Consider the following 20,992-nt stretch of genomic DNA (forward strand, 5'->3'; position numbering starts at 1 on the left):
GGAGAATACAGTAAAATATAACAGAAAAAATAAAACATTGGCCTTAGAGTTAAACAGTCTTTGTTTCAAATCCCATCTCTGCCTCCGCTTGACAGCTCTTGATAAGGTTACTTACGCCTAAGACTCACTTTCTTTACCTGCAAAAGGTGTATGACAATTACCAACCCCTATTGTAGGTATAAGGCATAAATGAGGTTTCCAACCAACCTTAGTTCTTAGCAGTGTCGAGATTAGAGCAAGTAATTCTTCCCTCTATTCAATATATGTTTGACAAATTAAAACTTAATTTAAGAACTCACGTGCTTTATGGAAACTCTTTGTACTTCAATAGTCTAAAACAAAGAAACCAATTTACAGCTGGCCAGTTATTAATTTACTTTCTCACAACTCGAAATCCATCCTTCATTGCCTGTTCTGCAATAATAAAGTTGGACCTTTTAGACATTCTCCCTTGCCAATCGATGCAATGTTAAGCTTTGCCAAAAGAGAGCTCTGGAGGGACAGTGGAGGAAGAGAGATTTTCTCTTCCAGATTCCAGTGTGCTGCTTCTGACAGGCTCCCATGGAGCAAGCTCCTGGATTCCCCGACATGTAGCTTCTCTAAACCTCAGCTCCTGCAATGTGTACAACCAGCGGCACATGGCACCTTCTCATAGGCAGATTCACCCCAGAGTTCAGATTCGTGGCAATTACCACTCACCTCAGTGATTTTCTCTGCCATACTGTGGACCATGGTTGTGCTAACTTCAGTAGGGTCTGGATTTCAAGACTGGATGGGGAAGCTACTTCTAGTTTTGTTTCTTCCTTGGGTTCTCTGCTCCAGCTCTAGGGGCAAGAGTTATTCCCTTTATCTGCCATTGCTGCATTATTTAGAGATCTCTTCACTATTGATAGCCAATGTGACATTACGCCAATGCCTTTTTATAGTAATAATTATTCACATTAAACTTAACCAGTTTTCTCTTTTCTGCTTGAACCTTGACTGATACATTGGCTAATAACAAAATGGACACTGCACTCAGGAAACAGCAAAAAATGAGATGCCATGAAAAGACCAAAAAGAAAAAGTAATCAGAGTTCTTAAATATGTCAAGATCACTGAAAGTACCAAAAGCGGCAGTTTTAAGAACAATCTGTATTTTTTGAAAAAGAAAAAAAAAAAAAGCCTCTTGGGATGTGATGTTGCCAAAGGTATGAAGAAGCCACAGAAGCTAATCTAAGGGCATGAGGGAGGTTAAGGCAGAGATGCCAGTGCTTTGATGCCTCATGTAAGGTAGGGTTCTGCACAATAGCCACAGGGTGGTCACAGTCACCAGGAGGTTCCTGGTTCTCAGTCCTTGGCTCATGTGCCCAGCACCAAGCCCTATTTACAGAACACACCTAGACTACAGGGAAAACTAAAAGTTGGCCATTATGGATCAGCTTTCCTGCCACCAGATGCAAGCCATCCTCAGTCTGCAAAAATTTGCTCAGGCACAAATTAGCAGGCCTCCCATGGATAGGCATGCCTAAGTTACTGCTTCAGTAACTTCAGAGCAAACTATTGTCAGAATAAAAAAGACATTGTTGGTTCTCTGACAGAGGAGGTCTCTAGTGACCAAAGGGAAGGGGAAAGTAACGTTTAGCTCAACTTTTAGGGAAAATTTTTAATTAAGAAAGCAATTTGAACCATATCTTCTCCTCCTCCAAATGGCTTTGCAACAAAAATCTTCATACATAAATGCAGTTTAACAAGCTGTTTACAAGCAAACACTGTGCATCATTGTACTGTGCTAGGCAGTTAACACAGATGAGTGAGATTGGACCCTGCCCTGGTACATTCCCAGGGAACAAATGCCATGCATTGTGAATATTCAAGGTTCAGTGGGGAATTCATATAGGTCCCGAGGACAGGTGGCTGCTGAGAAATGACCTGCAACTGGTTTCCAAGTGCTTTCTACTTTTTTGTTGCTTGTTTTTTTTTTTTTTTTAAGTATGCAGTCCTATCTTCCTGTAGTAATTAGCATACTAGCCTCCCTGGGCTACTATTTTTCAATATGATTCCATAACCAGCTGCAAAACCATAAGGACAGGGTTTACAAGTTTCATAGATAGCTCTAATTATTTCCATTTACAGATGGTAAAAGATCATTCCAAAGAGGCACTGTTGTGGGCTGGCTGAATTATGTGCTTTCCAAATTCATATGCTGAAGTCTCAACCCTCAGTATTCCGGAATGTGGCCTTGCTTGGAAATAGGTCTTTAAAGATCCTATTTAAATCATCAATTAAGTTAAAATGAGATCATTGGAGTGGACTGTAATCCATATAACTGATGTCCTTATAAAAAGAGGAAATTAGGGCACACACACAGAGGGACAACCGTGCAAGGACACAAGGAGAAGACGGCTGTCTGCAAGTCAGAGGTCTCAGGAAAAATCAGCCCTGCTAACACCTTGATCATGGTCCTTCAGCCTCCACAACATTGAGAAAATAAATTTCTGTTGTTTAAGCCACTCAATCTGTGGTATTGTGTTACAGCAGCCTGAGAAAACTTATACAGGCTGTATTAGCCTGTTCTCATGCTGCTAGTAAAGACATACCTGAGACTAAGTAATTTATAAAAGAAAGAGTTTAGTTGACTCACAGTTCCACATGGCTAGGGAGGCCTCATAATCATGACAGAAGGCAAATGATGATCAAAGTCATGTCTTACATGGTGGCAGGCAAGACAGCTCGTGCAGGGGAACTCCCATTTATAAAACCTTCAGATCTCATAAGACTTATTCACTCTCACGAGAACAGTACGGGGAAAACTGCCCCAATGATTCTGTTATCTCCACCTGGCCCTGCCCTTGACACGTGGGGATTATTACAATTCAAGGTGAGATGTGGGTGGGGGCACAGCCAAACCATGTCACAGGCAGTATATCTAAGACTTCAAAATAATACACTGGGCCTGAATTCCAGCTCCGCCACTTGCGGAGTGTGTGTGACCCTGGTCAAGCTAACTTATCCTCTCTCAGCCTTGGTTTTCCTAGCTATACAATGGGGATATTAGCACCCACCTGCAGTGGTGGTTGTGAAGCATACGTGAGATAATCCATACAGAGTGCCTGGTCCAGGCTCAGTAAATGAAATTAATGACCATGGGAGATAATCTTCTTGATGGCACTCACTACTGCTAAACTCAGACAAAGCTATTGCAGATCTGCAAAGCTAAGACCTGGCTCTGACAGGGGGCAGAGGGTTTGGCATACAGTCTACTCTATCTCCCTTGTATATTTAACACCAGAATGTCTTTGGCTCAAGTGGGTACAAGAGTCAAATAATTATTGTTCTTTAACTTATTCAATAGCCACTGCTGAAGGTATTCCTAGCATTCTTCTAGGCACTGGGGATGGTGGTCAAGAAGACAGACAAGCTCCCACCCCTCATGAGGCTTGTATTACAGCAGGAGACAAATAATAAATAAGTACACCCATAAGTCAATGAGATAATTTCAAGTAGTGACAAAAGCAAGAAAACAGCTCCACTGATAATCGCCAAAGACTAGAAAAAAACCCACCTGCCCTTTAGTGGGTGAATGGATGAACAAACTGCAGTGAATCCACACCACAGAATACCACTTGACAATAAAGAGGAGGCAACTGCTGATACACACAATGACCTAGGTGAATCGCAGCCCTCATACTGAGCAAAAGAGACCACTTCCAAAGTTACAGATGATGATTCCATTATAGGGCATTCTCACAAAGAAAAACCTTTAGTGACAGAGAATAGATGGGTTTAGGGTGGGAAGACAGTGTGATTACCAAGGGACAAAATGAGGGATTTGGTGTGGGCTCGGGCAATGAAACTGTTCTGTGTACTGCTCCAGACAAATGTGAGAGCTGTTGACCAAAAAAAAAAACCTGCCAAACTTACTCTATGTTAATTTAAAAACAAAGCAAAAACACACAGTGCCTGTCAGGGGGTGCTTGAAGAGAGAACATACCTCTTAAGAAGGTTGGAGGATGAGCTCTAGGAACAAAGAAGGCAAGACAAAGACAGCTGGAGCCCCCCACAGCTGGAACTAGAGGTAGGAGCACTGGCTGCCCTGGGCATTGAGAGGACAGGGAGAGAGGGCTTGGGGAGAGATGTGGCTTGGCTGCCTGGGTCACTGCTGGTGGCCCCCTCTGATCTCTGCCACCTGCTGAGGCCAGCCTGAAAGAAGGAAGGACCTCTCCAACACAGTGGTCAGGTGAAGACACGCCTCTCAGGCACACTGGATCTCAAGGAAGTGTGACATTTAAATTCCAGATAGGTATGGGCTGCTGCCATGTCTGGAGTGATACACAAGGTTACTGAAAAGCTTTGCCATCTTGAGCAGCATGGGAAGACTTGGAAACAAACGTAACTACCAGAGTCCCTCCTCTGCGGATGGCTTCCAGAAAGAGAATCAGGCAGGTGCCCATGGTAGGGCTGCCATTTTATGGGACCTGCTCTGTGTCCTGATTGATGTTATATATACAGACATATGATGCCACAAAGCCAAATATCTAACACTCCACTGCTTGGGGCTCCTAAGAAAATGTAGTTCTCTATTTCCTGTAACTGATCCAGTTTTTACCCACTGGGGATGGTGAGAAGAGAACAAAGTCTTAAAATTGCCTGCTGACGGCTGACAGTGGCTCCCTGTTCAAACAGCATCTTCTGAGTGATTCAGGCTCTTTGGGGTGAATGCTCAAACCCCCTGATGTTCTCCAGGGGCAGCCTGGTGACAGTCAGGGGTGGAGGGCCCAGGACTCCCACAGCCATGTGCCTCATCTGCCTATCTGTGGTGCTGCCAAGGCCCACATGTTACCTGGAACCTCGGGGTCTGGCACTGCCTTCTGCCTTGCTGCTTCCTTCTCACCTCAGCTCCTGCTTTCTGAGTCTCAGCCAACTCTTCTGCCAGCCTGGCCTAGACCAGCTTGGTGCTGAGGCCACCTCACTCTCATGGCAGCCGGCTCATAGCAGGTCCCCAAGGCCTGCTGGCTCAGGACATGGACGTCAGAGAAATCTGGCTCCCTTCTACTCTATGCTCAGAGACACTAATTCAGGTATCCTTCCTCTGCTCCTCTGCTCAGCCACACTGCTAGGACCACATGCTAGCTCAGGGCCAGCCTACACAGGGACTACGCCCCAAGACACATGGGTATGGCCAACGCCCTCAGCTTCCAGCTCCTCCATCATCCCACAGCTCCTGTTTGGGACCGTCACCAGTCACCAGAGGAGAAGCCAGGATGCCCACCTGACCGCTAACTTCCTCTACTTTCATCCTTCTCTTCCCAGGGACTCCCACCCCCTCCCGTCTGGCTGGGGTTTCTCAACCTCAGCACCACTAACATTGTAAGCCAGATCGTTGTTTGTTTGGGGGTGGGGGCTGTCCTGTGCATTGTAGGATGTTTAGGAGCATCCCTGGCCTCCAGCCTCCAGATGCCAGCAGCACCTTCTACTTGTGACACTAAAAATATCTTCAGATACTGTCACACGTGCCCAGTTGGGTAAAATTTCTCCAACCCCACCCTGGTTGGAACCACTGGCCTCCACCATCTCTTTCTTCTTTCTGAAGTGACATCCGTCTTCCCCACTCCCCAGAGGCAACAATGGCAGAACGCATTTCTTTCAATAACATTTTTAGGGGAGGAGATCCCATTGGTTTACTACTTTCTGAATATTATTTCTGGTATTTTTTCCACTTCCAAATGGCACTGAGAGAGAGTTATTATTTAGCCCAGTTTCACAAAGGAGGACACTGAGCATGACAGTTCAAATAACTTGGCCAAAGGGAGAGAGCTAGATGAAAACAAGACAGTCCACTTTCATGGGCTTATACATCCCGTAGGAGCCCAAACTAAACCTACTTTGGGCAGCAGGGGCCTAGAATGTGCCTCATGATTCTCACTGAAGTATCATTTCAGGCATGCTACTTATTCTTGGGAAAACAATATGTCCTTTTATCTGTTTTTCTTTCATAGCCTCTGTTCAAGCTCACATTGTGTCTACACATCGTTCTTCAATTTTTCATCAGCCTAGGCCAAAACTGAACACAACTCTGACCTACAAAATAAAAAGAGCATAGTAATGCATTGGAGGAATCTCTTGACCAATAACATGGAAATATCATCAATTCCTTTGCAAATACTGAGTCTGACACCCTTAGAAGTATAAGTTAAATTAACTCCTGTTAAAATAGTTGATCGGGAGGCTATTAAGCTAAGACGGCTGTAGCACCTTGAGTTCCTATGTAAGCAAACCAAAACCCAGTGCAATGCAAACAGTAAAACAAAAGTTAAGACTAAGTAATCAGAAACCTTCAACTAACCTCCAATTGGGGACTTTTGACTTTAACAAATATATTTTCTCCCTCTTGCTGCAGCAAACACTTTATATAAGCTTCTTCTATTACCCCATATCCCACGCCCCAACATGGTCAGTGGAGGGTTGAATTGTCTAGCATTGCCTAATTCATGAATAACCGAATGCTCAAATAAACTTACTGAAATTTTAATGTCCCTAAGTTTATCTTTTAACACTCTCTAGAAATTTTGGCCATCTTTTTTTTCTGGTTCATGAAAGTGCTTGACTTCCACTGTCTTTAAGGCTGATAGATGGAGGTGCACACAGCTCCGTGGAAGGGTATGGATGGACGTGATGGGTGCAAGTGTCCAGGGCAGGGGATATCAGAGCCCAGAAGGGGGAAGGCCTTACTAATGGTCCCTGAGTAATTCTGATGCATTCCCCAGGAAGAGCCATCTCCCAGATGACTGAAAATCACAGATCTACTCAAGTCTTTCATGTCAGAGACAGAGAAGAGTCCTTCAAAGAGAATGCAATAAGCCCAAGGTCACACAGAGAGTTAGGAAAACTGGGACCAAAATCCAGTCTTCCAACACACACACACGTTTCTTACCACAGCATCATGCTTCTGGGTGCCACCTGTGCTGTTACAAGTTAAACCAAATGAAATTACCAACTTTTATAGATTTTTTTCCTGCAAAAATGGCAACTTCAGATGGTTCCACCTAACAAGAAGTAATGGAGAAAAAAAGACCATGTCTTAAATAATTTATAGCATGGGCCACTCCAACACTGTAGATAATATTCCTTCACATAGCCCAAGTGGCAAAGCTACAAGCATCTCCCAGCTCTGCGGGACTTTAGACCATGAGTCTAATGACTAGAAACAATTTTCATAAAACCAAATAGCCGTGGCTGACTGCTAGGATAATTCATCCCAGGTACAATGCCATAAAATCAGCTTTATAAGTGCAAAACCAGGACACCTGCATGCAAAGTTGTTAACCATTTTAAATAAGTGAAAAAGACATCAACTCTTAACACTGCCTATAAGATCTAAAAGGGGCTACGCAAGAACCAGTGAAGTCTTTGGTGATTTTTCAAAAATTCTCATCATTCTCAGAACACACATGTGGGGCTTAGCACCTCCCCACACCTCTCTCCAGGCCCAGAGTCCTCCCGTCTCCACCTCACAGGGGCTTATACAACCCGTCCTTCCAAGTGCTTTGCCCAGTCTTTCTTTCCAGGGAGACCAGCTGCCCCACCCAGCCTGTGCCTCTGCTGCACTGAATGGTCCTTACAGCATAGTATATCTAAATTATTTCTTCAGCTATTTGCCTTCTCTTCCCCACAATAGGGTGAACTCTTTAAAAGCAGAGATCATCATACTAATGGTTATACCGCAGAATACAGCATAATATGCAATGCTGTACTCATATATTAATAATATTAACATAATAATATAGCATATCATTTTTTAAAGTCATGGCCTATTTTTAAATTTTGAATTTAAAATAGAGCTGTGATATGGAGCCATTTTCTGTGAAATTCCTTAAATATCCAAAACCCTAAAAAACTTGCTACACTAAGGAAATTCGAGTAATGGTGCAGAGGCTCCTGTCCTGGGATGGTAGCTGTGAGGCCAGAGGTCCTGCCCAACAGAACAGCTCACACCAAGCATATATGGCGATCAATGCCGTTCCATGTGACAGTACAGACTTTAGGCAAATACCCCTCAAAAAGGACACTTTCAAGGTTTTTTTTTTTAACAAGTAGAAAGACTATGCCTCTACAAAAAAAAAAAAAAAACTAAAATGTTAGCAGGACGTGGGGGCACACACCTGTAATCTCAGCACTTCGGGAGACTGAGGCAGGAGAACTGCTTGAGCCAAGGAGTGCAAGTTTGCAGTGAGCTATGATTGCACCACTGCACTCCAGTCTGGGTGACAGAGCCAGACTCCGTCTCTCCAAAAAACAAAACAAAACAAAAATTTAAAAAATTAAATAAATGTTTTAAAGTTCAAATACCATTCAGAGTAGGCAGAGGTAAATACAGCCCCTGAGATAGGTGGCAAAATGGGAAAGGGAACTTACAGAAAATAGTGCTGTGACCTCACACAGCAAACATGGGTCAGGAGCATGAAACTCGTGAAGGCAAGTTTGATAAAAAATGACTTGACTGCTCATATGATCCCCTGCCATATGATCACAGTTTCCAATTTATTAATACTATTTGAGGCTTGGAAGTTTAACATGAATAGTACAGATATCTTCTCTTCTGTGTTTGACAATAAGACAAAGTTATTCCTATGTCCTTGGTAAAATGTCCCCTTTCCAGGTGCCCAGCTGGCAAGAAAAGACTCCAGGAAAATACAACACAATTATTTAAAAAGAAATTGCAAATATTAGTAATAACAAATCCTGCAGTAAACAGATTTGAGGGGTTAAGCAACGTAAGAAAAGGAAAATAAGCAGAGCCATATAGTGTCTAAATTCCTCCTGGGTAAACCCTGCTTTGGTGTCTTCATCTCACCTTATTCTCCAAGGGGTGAAGCAAAACCTCACAGTGAATTCAGAAACATCACTAACCAAAATACTAACTAACTGCTAATACATCAGTTTGTATGTACCATGTCTGATTCTTTCTTAATTGTTGGATGCACCCAGCAAAACAGATTAGCATTTGTTCTCGAAGTTTTCCTGGAATTATTCCAAACAGTCCTCCTCTCTGTCTCATTGTCCTTGACTTTTAAAATTAGAGTTCTGTAAGTTCACTGCATTAATTATTCTAAATAACAACCCCAACCCCCAAAGTGTCCTCTAAGGGAAGGAGTCAGCAAATCCAGATTTAACAACAACAACGACAGGAAAAACACTCAGGCTAAAATGAAATAGAGCCAACACAAAAGCCTTTTACATAATCCAAGGCGCATAATAATTATGTCAGACATTTTTAAAGATTCCTTCCCGATTTCGGAAGGTCTATATGATTCTCATTCATTTTAACCTACCTTTTGAATGACCTTGTTAATTTCTGGAGTGTTTGGTGTATATAGTATTTTTCCATGCAATATGGGTTTTAGGAAGGTCCACACCAAAGCACCATTTGGCAATTGTAGAATTTCCTGATAAAGCTTCAAGCAAAATGGTGCTGTTGCAATTAGAAAGAGAAAAAATACGTTACTAATGATACACAATGCCTAGGTTAATAGGGAAATACATTCACATATCCAGGATGCCTCATTTTCAATGATAGACATATTTTTTTCTGACACGACTCTGAACTTTGGGAGTGCTATAGTTTGAATGCCTGACCTCCCAAACCTCAAGTTGAAATCTGATTCCCAGCGTTGGAGGTGGAGCCTAACAAGAGGTCTTTAGATCATGGGGGCAGATCCCTCATGAATGTTTTGGTGCCACTGTCATAGTAATGAGTGTAGTTCTCACTCTATTAGTTCTTGTTAAAAAACAAACAAACAAACAAACACAAAAACAGCCTGGCACCTCCCTCCTCCCCTTCTCTTGCATCCTCTCTTGCCCTGTGATCTCTGCACGTGGCAGCTCCCCTTCAATTTCTGCCATGAGTTGAAACAGCCTGAGGCCTCACCAGAAGCAGATACTGGTGCCATGCTTCTTGTAGAGTCCACAGAACTGTGAGCCAAATAAATCTCTTTTCTTTACAAATTACCCAGCATCTGGTATTCCTTTATAGCAACACCAAATAAACAAAGACAGGAAGTAAAACAAGATTTTTTTCCCTGTTACAGTTTTCAGCAGCTCTCATCTCATAAGAAACTTCATGATACTGTGTTCACTTAAGTGACTTCAAAGGCAGGAAAGAATGACTTACATTTTCAAACTAAGTAATCAAAAAGATTACTTTTTGTTAAATAATGATATGGACACTGGAAAACGAAAATGACAATTAGAAAAATAAATCTGGTTTTTCATCAAGTAAATTCTCATTTCAACAGTCACAATATTGAGACCAGAACTGAGCTTTTCTTATGAAGTCAGCTTTACAAGTTACTACTGAATTGTCTTTAATGAACCCATGCAGAACTATCAAACTTACTAATTTTGACATATTAAATTGCCTTATTTTCACGCAAGTACTTAATCCCTCTTGGTGGCTCTCATGAGTCTTGTGATGCTAGTTGATTTCAATTAAAGATTTACTTAGCTAAATTGTCTAAATCAATGGTTACCTGATGAGGGTAGATATTTCATCACCATAATGAGTAGGAACTAAATCTTATAAGGTTTTAAGATAACGAGGAATACTTCAGTATAACTATTTCTTTACCCATCTAGAGAACATTTAAAATGAAAATATTATTTTAGCTTTATAAGAATAAAATGAAAATATTATCTTAGATTTGACACTATGACTTATAAATACTTAAGGTATGATTGTTGTGGTTGTTTTAAATGTTACTTTCATCTTCCCAAACTCCCCATTTGAAAGGAAAAAAAATTATTTGACAAGTACAATAAAATTGATGGAAATACTTCCCCCTAAACTATAAATTAAGAATATGACTACATAATACATTTTTAAACCATTAATTATAGAAGTTGTTCTTACTGAAATTTAACGACTTACTCTTTACATTACAAGCTTAATATGAACAGGAGCAATTTTACTGCAGAAAAAAGCATAGTCATGATATGTACAAAACTAAAAATTTTAACTCAGAAATCCCGACATGTGACCTACAGAAACTATGAGATGACAGATGTGTGTTGTCTTACGCCATTAAGTGTGCAATGATTGTCATGCAGCATGGAAAATGAATACACTAGGATACATTTATACCCTTATGCTAAGGCGCCAATACTCGTCATCTCCATTGCATCTCACAACAAGCTTATGAGCTAGGTGCTACTGTTTCCATGTTATAAATGAAACCAACATGATGCAGACACATAAAACAACGTGATCAAAAATGCACAACTGATGGAGCTGAACTGTCTAAACTCCAAAACCTCACCAGCATGTTTATTCTGCCTTACTAATAAAAACATTTCCACTTAAATTGGGGCCAAAAAATTACATATTAATTTGCATTCATTTGTACCTATCGTGCATATTCATTTGTACCTGAGCTTCATAGAGAGCAAATTTGGAGGTGGCCACAGACAAGTTCTCTTCGTTATTATAATATAGCCATTTGCATGGACCAAAGCAGTGCTCATGGTCTTTATGCCTGGACCCTCACCAATACTGGTTAGCCTAGGAAACCAATGGGGTTGGGGTTTCAGGTGTTTTAGACACTTCCTTGGTGACACAGTTCCTTAGTGACCCAGGTGAGAGGATTTCTTTGTGCTCAAAGGCACTAGGACTGTTCAAAGTCAGCTGCCATGCCAGTATTTGGGGAGGTGGAAGCAGAAGATTTTATGTCAGTATATAGCAACCTTATACACAGACAGAATACTTAGCATAAAGTAGGGCCAATTGTCAAGATACAAATGAATCTAAACACACATATATATATTACTACTATCTTACTTGAATCTTCAGGGATGTTGAATTTTTCTTTGTCATCTTCCAAGAGTTCGTTAACTCTGGGCAAATTAATGAACATATTAGAATTGCTAAGGAATGATGCTTGGTCCTTGCAAACCAACTTCATCACAGACTGGAAAGAACCAAAGGCTGAACTTCTGGCCTGGATATTTTGTGAAACCTGAGAAAATAAGAAAACTAAATTGCAACTACATAGTGACTTAAAACAATTCCTTCACACACTTCTGAAAGTCTAGTTCCTTCCTCCACTGAATGTACAAGATATTCAACAAGTCAAAAGAATCGAATGTCTGCTTTAGAGTTTTCTGTCCTTGGGATACCATTTGAAACACTACGGTAATTTTTCTGGCCAACATACCTGGTAGAAGAGGGAAATGTCATACCTACACACACACACACATACACACACACACACATACACACAGATAAGTCCTTACTATTTGTCCAGTAATAAATTATTAATCGGTAAAATACCACTAATTCAGACTAATTACTAGTCTTAATGTGTGTCTACGCTACCAAGATATCCAGATATTTTATAGCTATACAAATTACCTATCACATGATGGACTTACAATATGTCTCCATGGCAGCTCTGAGAACATTGTTACCTTGCTCCTCATTCTGCACCTCCAGCCCTAAAAATTCCACACTCCTCCTCATTTGTGCCCAGTCAGTTCCATCCCAGGCAAAGAGAGTTCAAGCAAAACCTAACATCAAGCCACTAAACTAAATCAAGTTTGTGTTTGCATTTGCAATAAATGATTCGTAATTTGTAAACCAATTATTTATAAGGAAATAAATGTTTTAAGGCTTTTGAAAGCAATTTGCTCTCTGAATTAAGTTAAACAGGCCCTTGAAATCTCATCTGTGCAATAATTGAGTTAGTAATTTCTTACTTCATAGATAATGCACGTACTATCCCAATCTCCACACTGGCGGAATGTGGATCAACAGTGTCAGTTTCATGCAGTTTTTGGAGAGATGCCAGGCCTTATTCTATGTTATGCTGTTGCTTCCAGAGATATGAAGAGGTACTTCCATTCCTGTATTTTGCTGTCTACTGCAAGTTTTAGATGTGGGAAGATAAAGGCAAAAAGGGGCAAATACAAAGAAGGGGCAAATTTGAGTATTTCCCTAGGGACAAAGATGAAGCACACACCTGTTGAAAGTCCAGTGTTTCTAGCAAGGCAGTGATTTTAAATGTGTGAAGAAACTCAGGAAGATGCTCAAAGATGTACTGGGCTTTGGCAAGCAAGGAGCTGAGGCTGGAAACTACATCCAACAAGGAGTTGAGCAAGTCATTTGCTTCAGAAGGCATCAGAGTCTAAAGGACAAAACAAAACCAAAACAAAACAATATGAAATAGCCAACACTGTATTTTTACCCTCACAAGCATCTTTTGAGCTGTGAAAACTTGTTTATTTAATTATTTGCTGTCTCAAACTTCAGAGACGCCTTTGCTGTACTATATGAAAGTCCTCTTCATTGGAGTATATATAGCTCAGGTGTTTTGGAGCACACTGAATTGCACTAGCATTGTTAAAATGTAAACTAGAAACAAATGTGATCTATCATTAAAATTCAAATCATTTGCCAAATATTTCTTTGTATCTTTGTGGTGACCAAGGCGGAAATTTGAGAAGAGGCTCAAAATACGAGCAGTCCTTATATGTGAAGCAATTTACATTAATCTACTGCTTTACTGTATTCATAACATTCACACATCATCTCAGTCCTCCTAATACTTTGCGGATGTGCAATATAGTGTTCATTTTGTGGATGAGAAAACTGGGGCTTGAAGAGACTAAAAGTCTTCCTGAAGTCTCACAGTTAGAAAAGTTCAGGGGTGTGAATTTAACCCCGATTCTTTAAAAATGTCAGTACTCTTTGAAGCTTACTTATGCTATAACCAACTGAAATGCTCTGTATTTTACAAGTTTGTTTTTTTTGTTTTTTGTTTTTTTTGCATATTCTCAGTTCTACACTGGAAGCAGGGCAAGGCTTTTCTTCTGTCTTGATCATTTATGCAACTACTAGGAATAAAATAGCTACAAGAAATATTAGTTGCTCGATAAATATTTGTTGGATGAACGGATAAATGAGGAAATGCCAGCTCTTTGCACAGAGCAGGGAAAATCACAGCTAATTTCCACCGACGGTTATTTGCATACTGAATTTTCTGTTTTCCAGGCTGGGGCAGAGGAACCCAATTGTCACTGCTTCTTATTTTTGCTCATTAGCGTTCTAGCTGCTAGCTCTGCAGATGACTTCCAGGGCTCCGAGATCACAGCTCCATCCTTCACAGAGGCACACTGCTTCTAATGATGGAGTTCTGTCCGTTCATACTACAGAGACAACTCTAGCAGGAGAAATGGTGTATAACTTTTGTCACTGTTTCTACTCATCTTTCTAATTACAGCTGCCCTTTAAAACAGTGGCACACAGTGACTGGTCCCTGACTTATGGTGGGGAGTGACAGGGATCCAGCGCAGCTCCAACAGACCAGATTGATGTGCCAAATTAATATAGCAAATTGTGCTTTGCTGAAGGCTTCAGAAATTCATTGTCAGCTGAGTGAATCAGAAAGTACATGGACTTGGGAGTGAGCTGCACCTGCATGTGACCCTCACATGGAGGTGGGGCTGCCCTAGCATCCTGAGCAATATCTCGTATTTAATCAACTTTCATAAAGCCTTGCATATAGAAGGTACCTGAAAAACAAGTGCTGTTGTTATTAATGATGATGTCGTTTTCACTGTGTCTGGGAGACTGAATCTAACCCACTATCTTATCCTTCAAAGGAATCTTGGTGCAGATGATGGCCCTTGTCGAAGTAATTATGTGGGCCTCTACAAGCACTTACTTCAAATCGGGGACCTTTGTGCACATAACAAAGTGGCCACTAAAGTACCATCGTGCCAATGGGAGCTCTGTTTCCCACAAGGCAAACTGCAAAGTTGAAAGAGAGGCTGTGGTGAGTAATGGCAGAGATAAACCATAAGCACGTTAGCAAGAAATATGAATTCCACCAAGATAGAGGTGGGTTTGCAAATTATGGGGATGCAAGAAATGTTTATCCTCCTCTTTATGGGTTTAAAATGTAATCGTTCTGAAAACGAATATTTGTTCTGTGTGTGTGTGTGTGTGTGTGTGTGTGTGTGTGTGTGTGTGTGTGTTCCAACATTTACCCCCTGGACTCTTGAAGTAATAGAAAGTAAGCAAATCATGCATGGCTGAAATGGCAGATCTACCCTTTGCTGACTCTAAAACTGTTCTCCCAGACTCGGGGTGCCTACAGCCACCTTACCATACTACAAACCCTGTAACCCCTCTAATGAACCCAGAGGTTATGAAATACTTCCCTAAAGGGAAAACAATGGTACTTGGAGCAAGATCAGTGCCTAAGGGTAGGAGGGGAAGCTTCTGGAAACTTAAGTAAAGATTCAAACAGTGGAGGCCAGAAGGAGGAGGAGCTTCTGGAAGGGGCAGCTTGAGAGCAGTGAGCTGTGGTTGGGAGCTGGGTCACCCTTACTTGGGTTCTGGGCCCGTCTGGAAAGTGCTGGGCCTCCTCACTTCCCACTCTCCACTCTCTCCTGCAGACATCATTGTCTTTGGCCTCCTTCAGCCCCTCCCTGCCCTCACACCGCTGCTTGTCAGAGGATCACGGGGCAAGTACAGAGCCGGCACACACAGGGGATTGGGCTTCCTGTGCTGCCAGCCCCTCCACATTCTCTCCAGGGCGGGTCCTGGCAGAGCTGGATGCTTCCCGCTGACTGATAGAACCATGGTGCGGGGAGCAGCACCTAACTTGGGCCACTCAGGAGTGGACCATGCACAATCCCAGCCTCCTCAAACATGCTCCAGGGAGGTGGCCCTTACAGAGGAAAGAACCCCTGGCATTAGGAAGCGGTGGTGCGTTTTTGCAGTGGGTCCTTCCACAATGAGCATGGAGACCACCACCAACTCTGTCCCAATGCCCTGACACCTGTCTCCAAGGGCCCCCAAAGGGTCTCCTGAACATCCCTTTATTACAACAAAGTCTTCTTGAGCCCCACCCAGGAGTCAGCAAACAGGTGACACTAGAGGCTGGTGGAGGCCACTGCAGAGTGACCAGGTGCTCGTCTCCCACTGCAGCACCCCCAGGACTACCCTACTTATCTGCAGCCACTATAGCAGAGTCCTGCAGAGGACCGCCCTGAGTCAGCACGCTCCCCATACCTTGTAAATGAAAGCTCGCACATCCAGGTTTTGACTCAGCAACACAATCAGAGGATATACTTTTGACCCCGGAAGGCCACAGAGTTCCTGCGTCGCGATCCAAGATTTTTCCCCTTCGGGAAATGTCAGCAGGAGATGAAGGATTTCCTGATCACACTTTCCAGACAGAGCTATGGTGAGGGCACTGAAGAGAACCTGTTTGAAAGCACAGAGATCAGAAGTGAGGATACCTGTGACATCGTGTGCTTCACCACCTCAGGCCGGAGCTTCATCGGCATAGAGTCACCCAAGATTGGGTTTCCCCGCTCTGGGGACTGACCTGCAGATGCAGGGAGCCCAAACTGTGGTTCGATTCTCAACATTTTGATGGAAATGTTTCTGCAGCGTCCACATCATTCTCTGACTTCTTATAAAATTTGCCCTCGCTTGAGGTCTTTGGATCACCCTTCTGAAACTCTGTCCCTCTGCTCTCCGCGAGGCTCACTCAAATGCCCACCAAGCCCCCAACCCTCCGACGCCACCCTCGCAGTTAGCATCTGTGTCTTGTTTGTCTGATATTAAGTCTTACCCTGGGCTTTCAGTTTATCAGCTTCCACTTTTCACTGTCATCACTATGAAGCTGATATTTTTTGCCTCCTTCGTTTTTAGATTGAAAACAAGATTGCCAAGCTTGTTACATATATTTTAAAGGCAAGTAAACTCAGAAGGAGGCACTGAGGACCACTTATATTAGTCTCTGGTTTATTACTATCATGCATTGCAATTAAAGGCTTTGACACACCTCTTCATTTGGGCATGCTTTTCAGTTAAGGACATTTGTGACATACCAAATCACAAAGCAAAATAAAACAAAAACCATACTTCCTGCTCCATGTTTTTGCTCCTGATGGGTATAATTGCTGTGAAACATCCAGGCCAACTGAGGCCGAAGTGCATGAACCCATGTGAATAGGAACCATGCGCACTGAATGAGAGCACGGAGAACTCAACCGATGCCATAAAATGTCCCCAAAATACATTAAGAGATAGATAATGGTGTAGTAGTCAGAGTCCTCCAGAGAAACAGAACCAACAGAATATGTATGCGTGTGTGTGTGTGTGTGTGTGTGTGCAATCATGTGTCTCATGATGACAAGGATGCATTTGGGAAGTGCACCACTGGGTAATGTTTTAATTGTGTGAACATCATAGTGTGCACTTACAGCATCCTGGAAGATACAGCCTACTACATACCTAAGCTATAGGGTATGGTCTATGGTTCCTAGACTACAAACCTGTACAGTGTGTCACTGTACTGAATCCTGTAGGCAATTGTACCACAGTGGTAAGTATTTGTGTGGCTGAACATATCTAAACATAGAAAAGGTACAGTAAAAATACAGTACTATAATCTTAAGGGACGACCATCCTATATGGGGTCCATTGCTGACCAAAATATCGTTATCTGGTACATAATGACAAACTGTATATATGGTGGTAGTCCCATAAGATTACAATGGAGATGAAAAAGTTCCTATCTTCCAGTGACATCAGCCATTGTAATGTTGTAGCCCAGTGTATTATTCAAGTATTTGTGGCAGTGCCGGCGTAAACAAACCTGCTGCACTGACATTCATAGTAAAAGTATCACACACATAATTATGTACAGTACATAATAGTGACAAGGATAATAAATGACTGTATTACTCGTTTATGTACTAACTGTACTATATTCTCATTATTTTAGAGTATAGTCTTTCTAGTTATTAAAAACAAGTTAACTGAAAACAGCTACAGGCAAGTCCCTCCGCAGGTGTCCAGAAGAAGGCATTGTTATCACAGGAGATGACAGCTCCATGCATGTTATTGTCCCTGAAAACCTCCCAGTGGGACAAGATGTGGAGGTGGAAGACAGTGGTATTCATGATCCTGACCTCTTGTAGGCCTATGCTAGACTGTGTGTTTGTGTCTTAATTTTTAACAATACAGTTTTAAAAGTTAAAAGTAAAAAAATCTTAAAATAGAAAAAGCTTATAGAATAAGGACGTAAAGGAAAACAGTTGTACAGCTGTGCAATGTATTTGTGTTTTAATATAAGTGTTATCACGGAAGAGTCCAAAGGTTTTTTAAAATTTTAAAGTTTCGGCCGGGTGCAGTGGCTCACACCTATAATCCCAGCATTTTGGGAGGCCAAGGCAGGCAGATTGCCTCAGGTCAGAAGTTTGAGACCAGTCTGGTCAACATGGTGAAACCCTGTCTCTACTGAAAATACAAAAAAAATTAGTCAGGTGCGGTGGCATGCCCGTGTAATCCCAGCTGCTCGGGAGGCTGAGGCAGAGGAATTGCTTGAACTGAGGAGGTGGAGGTTGCAGTGAGCCAAGATCATGCCACTGTACTTCAGCCTGGGCAACAGAGCAAGACTCCGTCTTAGAAAAATAAAATAAAATAAAATTTATAAAGTAAAAAAAGTTATAGTAAGATAAGGTTAATCTATGATTGAAGAAAGAAATTTTTTTTTTATAAATTTAGAAACACAAGTATTTATTGAGTCTACAGTGGTGTACAGGCATGTCCTAGGCCTTCACATTCACTTGCCACTCACTGACTGACTCACCCAGAGCAACTTCCAGTCCTGTAGCTTTATTCCTGCCAAGTACCCCATACAGGCATACCATTTTTTAATCTTTTATACCATATTTTTCAGTACCTTTTCTATGTTTAGAACAGGTATCGTAAAATATGTTCTTGTGTTTTCTATGTTTTGATATACAAATACTCACCACGGTGTGACAATTGCCTACAGCATTCACTAGAGTAACCTGCTGTACTCCAGAGTGACATGCTGGGAAGTAATTAAGACAAATCTTCTATGGCAAACGCAGAAAGGACTCTTATTGGGCCAGCTTGGGTTGCTGCTCATGAAAAGCCAGGGCAGTTTCCCTGAGTTGGGGGTTTGGATGAGGCCCATTTTCAGGGATGGTTTTATGCAAAAGCCTATTTTGTGGGATTGATCAAGGAGAGGTTCCTCTTGTGAAAGCAAAGGGTAGACGTGTTTAGGTTTGTAAGCTAGGAGCAACAGGCCATACCACACAGCCTAGGTGTGTAATGGCTGTACCAGCTAGGTTTGTGTAAGTACCCTCTATGTAATGTTCACATAATGGTGAAATCGCCTAATGATGCATTTCTCAGAATGAACCTAGTCATTAAGTGACACATAACATATATACACAGAGAGAGATTTACTTTAAGGAACTGGCTTATGCAAACGTGGGAGCTGGCAAACCCAGAATCTGCAGGGTAGGCCAGCAGACTGGGGACCCAGGAAGGAGCTGACATTGCAGCTCACGTCTGCAGGCTGCCTGGAAACTGAAATTACTCTTTCTTGGGGGACTTTGTTATTTTCTTTTTGCCTTCAACTGATTGGATAAGGCTGACTCACATTATGGAGAGTAATCTTTACTCAACGTCTACTGATTTAACTGTTAATGTCATCTAAAAAATACCTGCACAGGGACATTTAGAATAATGTGTGAACAAATATCTGAGTACTGCAGCCTAACCAAGTTGACATACAAAATTAATCATCATGAATGGCTATGATACTCTACCATGCTTGTGTGCATTTTGAGCCTTTAAGAAAAAATATTAAGTATTTTCATCGCTAATTTACCATGAAGACGTTTCTTCACATAGGACTTGCATTGTGCAGACACATACTGGTGAAATTTTCCTTAATGCCACTGTTTTCAATCACGCTGTCTCTGGACAAAGGGGAAGCTTTCAGGAGGAGGTTGGGCGCAGAATATAGGCATCTACCCTTTGCTTTCACAAGAGGAGCCTGTCTTTGATCAATCCCACAAAATAGGCTTTTGCATAAAACCATCCAGAAAATGGGCCTCATCCAAACCTCCAGCTCAGGGGAATTGCCCTGGCTTTTCATGGGCAGCAACCCAAGCTGGCCCAATAGGAGTCCTTTCTGCATTTGCCATAGAAGATTTGCCTTAATTACCTTCTAGCATGTCACACAGTGGTCCCCATGCAAGATCATATTTAATACGTTTTCTAGAGTGTAGCCCCAGGAAAAAAATATTTGTCCTGAAATTGTTTACATCTCTTTTTACCAAACAGAGAGGATCCCACACCCTGTCATGTGGAAGCTCCACAGTCACAACGCACAGAAGCAACAGCCCCAGCAGCACATTTGCTCCCTCTCCTTTCCTGTGGTTTTCCAAACATTACTATTTATCTTTTAAAGATTGTATTGTGTTCATTGTTCCTGTTTGAGACTAGGTAGGAGGGGAGGAAGTTTAGAAAAACAAAGACAACACTGAGTTGTGCTTGATTGAAAACATCTTGTGTGATTTCTATTCAAAGCAAAACAGGCACCTTTTATCTCAGGCTTTGCATAGGCTAATGCTGTAAATTATCAGAAACAGAATGCCAAGTTCCTGCTGACTTTCCTGTGTGTCCGTGTTTGAGCTGTAAGGGGGCTGAGGATCCAGGGCAATGCCTCTCTGCCCTGCAAGCCTGGCTCATACACACTTGGCCACTTAGATAATTATCTGGGTATTTATGTGGTTTAAAAATGACAAAGATCCTTAGGAGAGGCATTTGCATTTTTAGCAAGAGCTTTGCTTATTGGACATCTGCCGAAACCCAAATCGCATTCAGAGGAGAGCACCAGAGATGGCCTCCCTGTTGCCCAGCTGCTCACTGTAGACTCAGAGGTTGGGAAAGCATGGGAGGAAAGGCTGCCCTCAGCCCAGCTGTGACCAGAAAGGAAACACAGACAGTGATTCGAGGGAATTGGAGATGATGGGGAGAGAGATTCTGCCAAGTTAGAATTTGTAAGACAAGAAAATGAAAGGAGGGCAGGTATTTAAAAATAGACCATACACACTTCAGAGAGGACCAGTGTGGCTCTCTGCCACTGGAGACCCATTCGAGCTCAGAGCTGCTCAC

The 20,992-nt window shown here is 42.1% G+C and overlaps 1 protein-coding gene across 1 annotated transcript in view; it reads right to left on the minus strand.

Moving 5' to 3' along the window:
• The window catches only part of ABCA13 (ATP-binding cassette, sub-family A (ABC1), member 13), a 502,078-nt gene that overhangs the window by 348,732 nt on the left and 132,354 nt on the right, over nt 1-20,992 (minus strand). The window contains exons 24-27 of the mRNA XM_011947569.1: nt 16,052-16,246; nt 12,993-13,157; nt 11,813-11,990; nt 9,312-9,451 (exon numbers count right to left, since the gene is read on the minus strand). Coding sequence (XP_011802959.1) covers nt 9,312-9,451; nt 11,813-11,990; nt 12,993-13,157; nt 16,052-16,246 — 678 coding nt within the window. The remainder of the gene's footprint in view (nt 1-9,311; nt 9,452-11,812; nt 11,991-12,992; nt 13,158-16,051; nt 16,247-20,992) is intronic.

The sequence above is a fragment of the Colobus angolensis genome, unplaced genomic scaffold (assembly GCF_000951035.1).
Source record: "Colobus angolensis palliatus isolate OR3802 unplaced genomic scaffold, Cang.pa_1.0 Scaffold268, whole genome shotgun sequence".
In the NCBI taxonomy this organism is placed as follows: Eukaryota; Metazoa; Chordata; class Mammalia; order Primates; family Cercopithecidae; genus Colobus; species Colobus angolensis.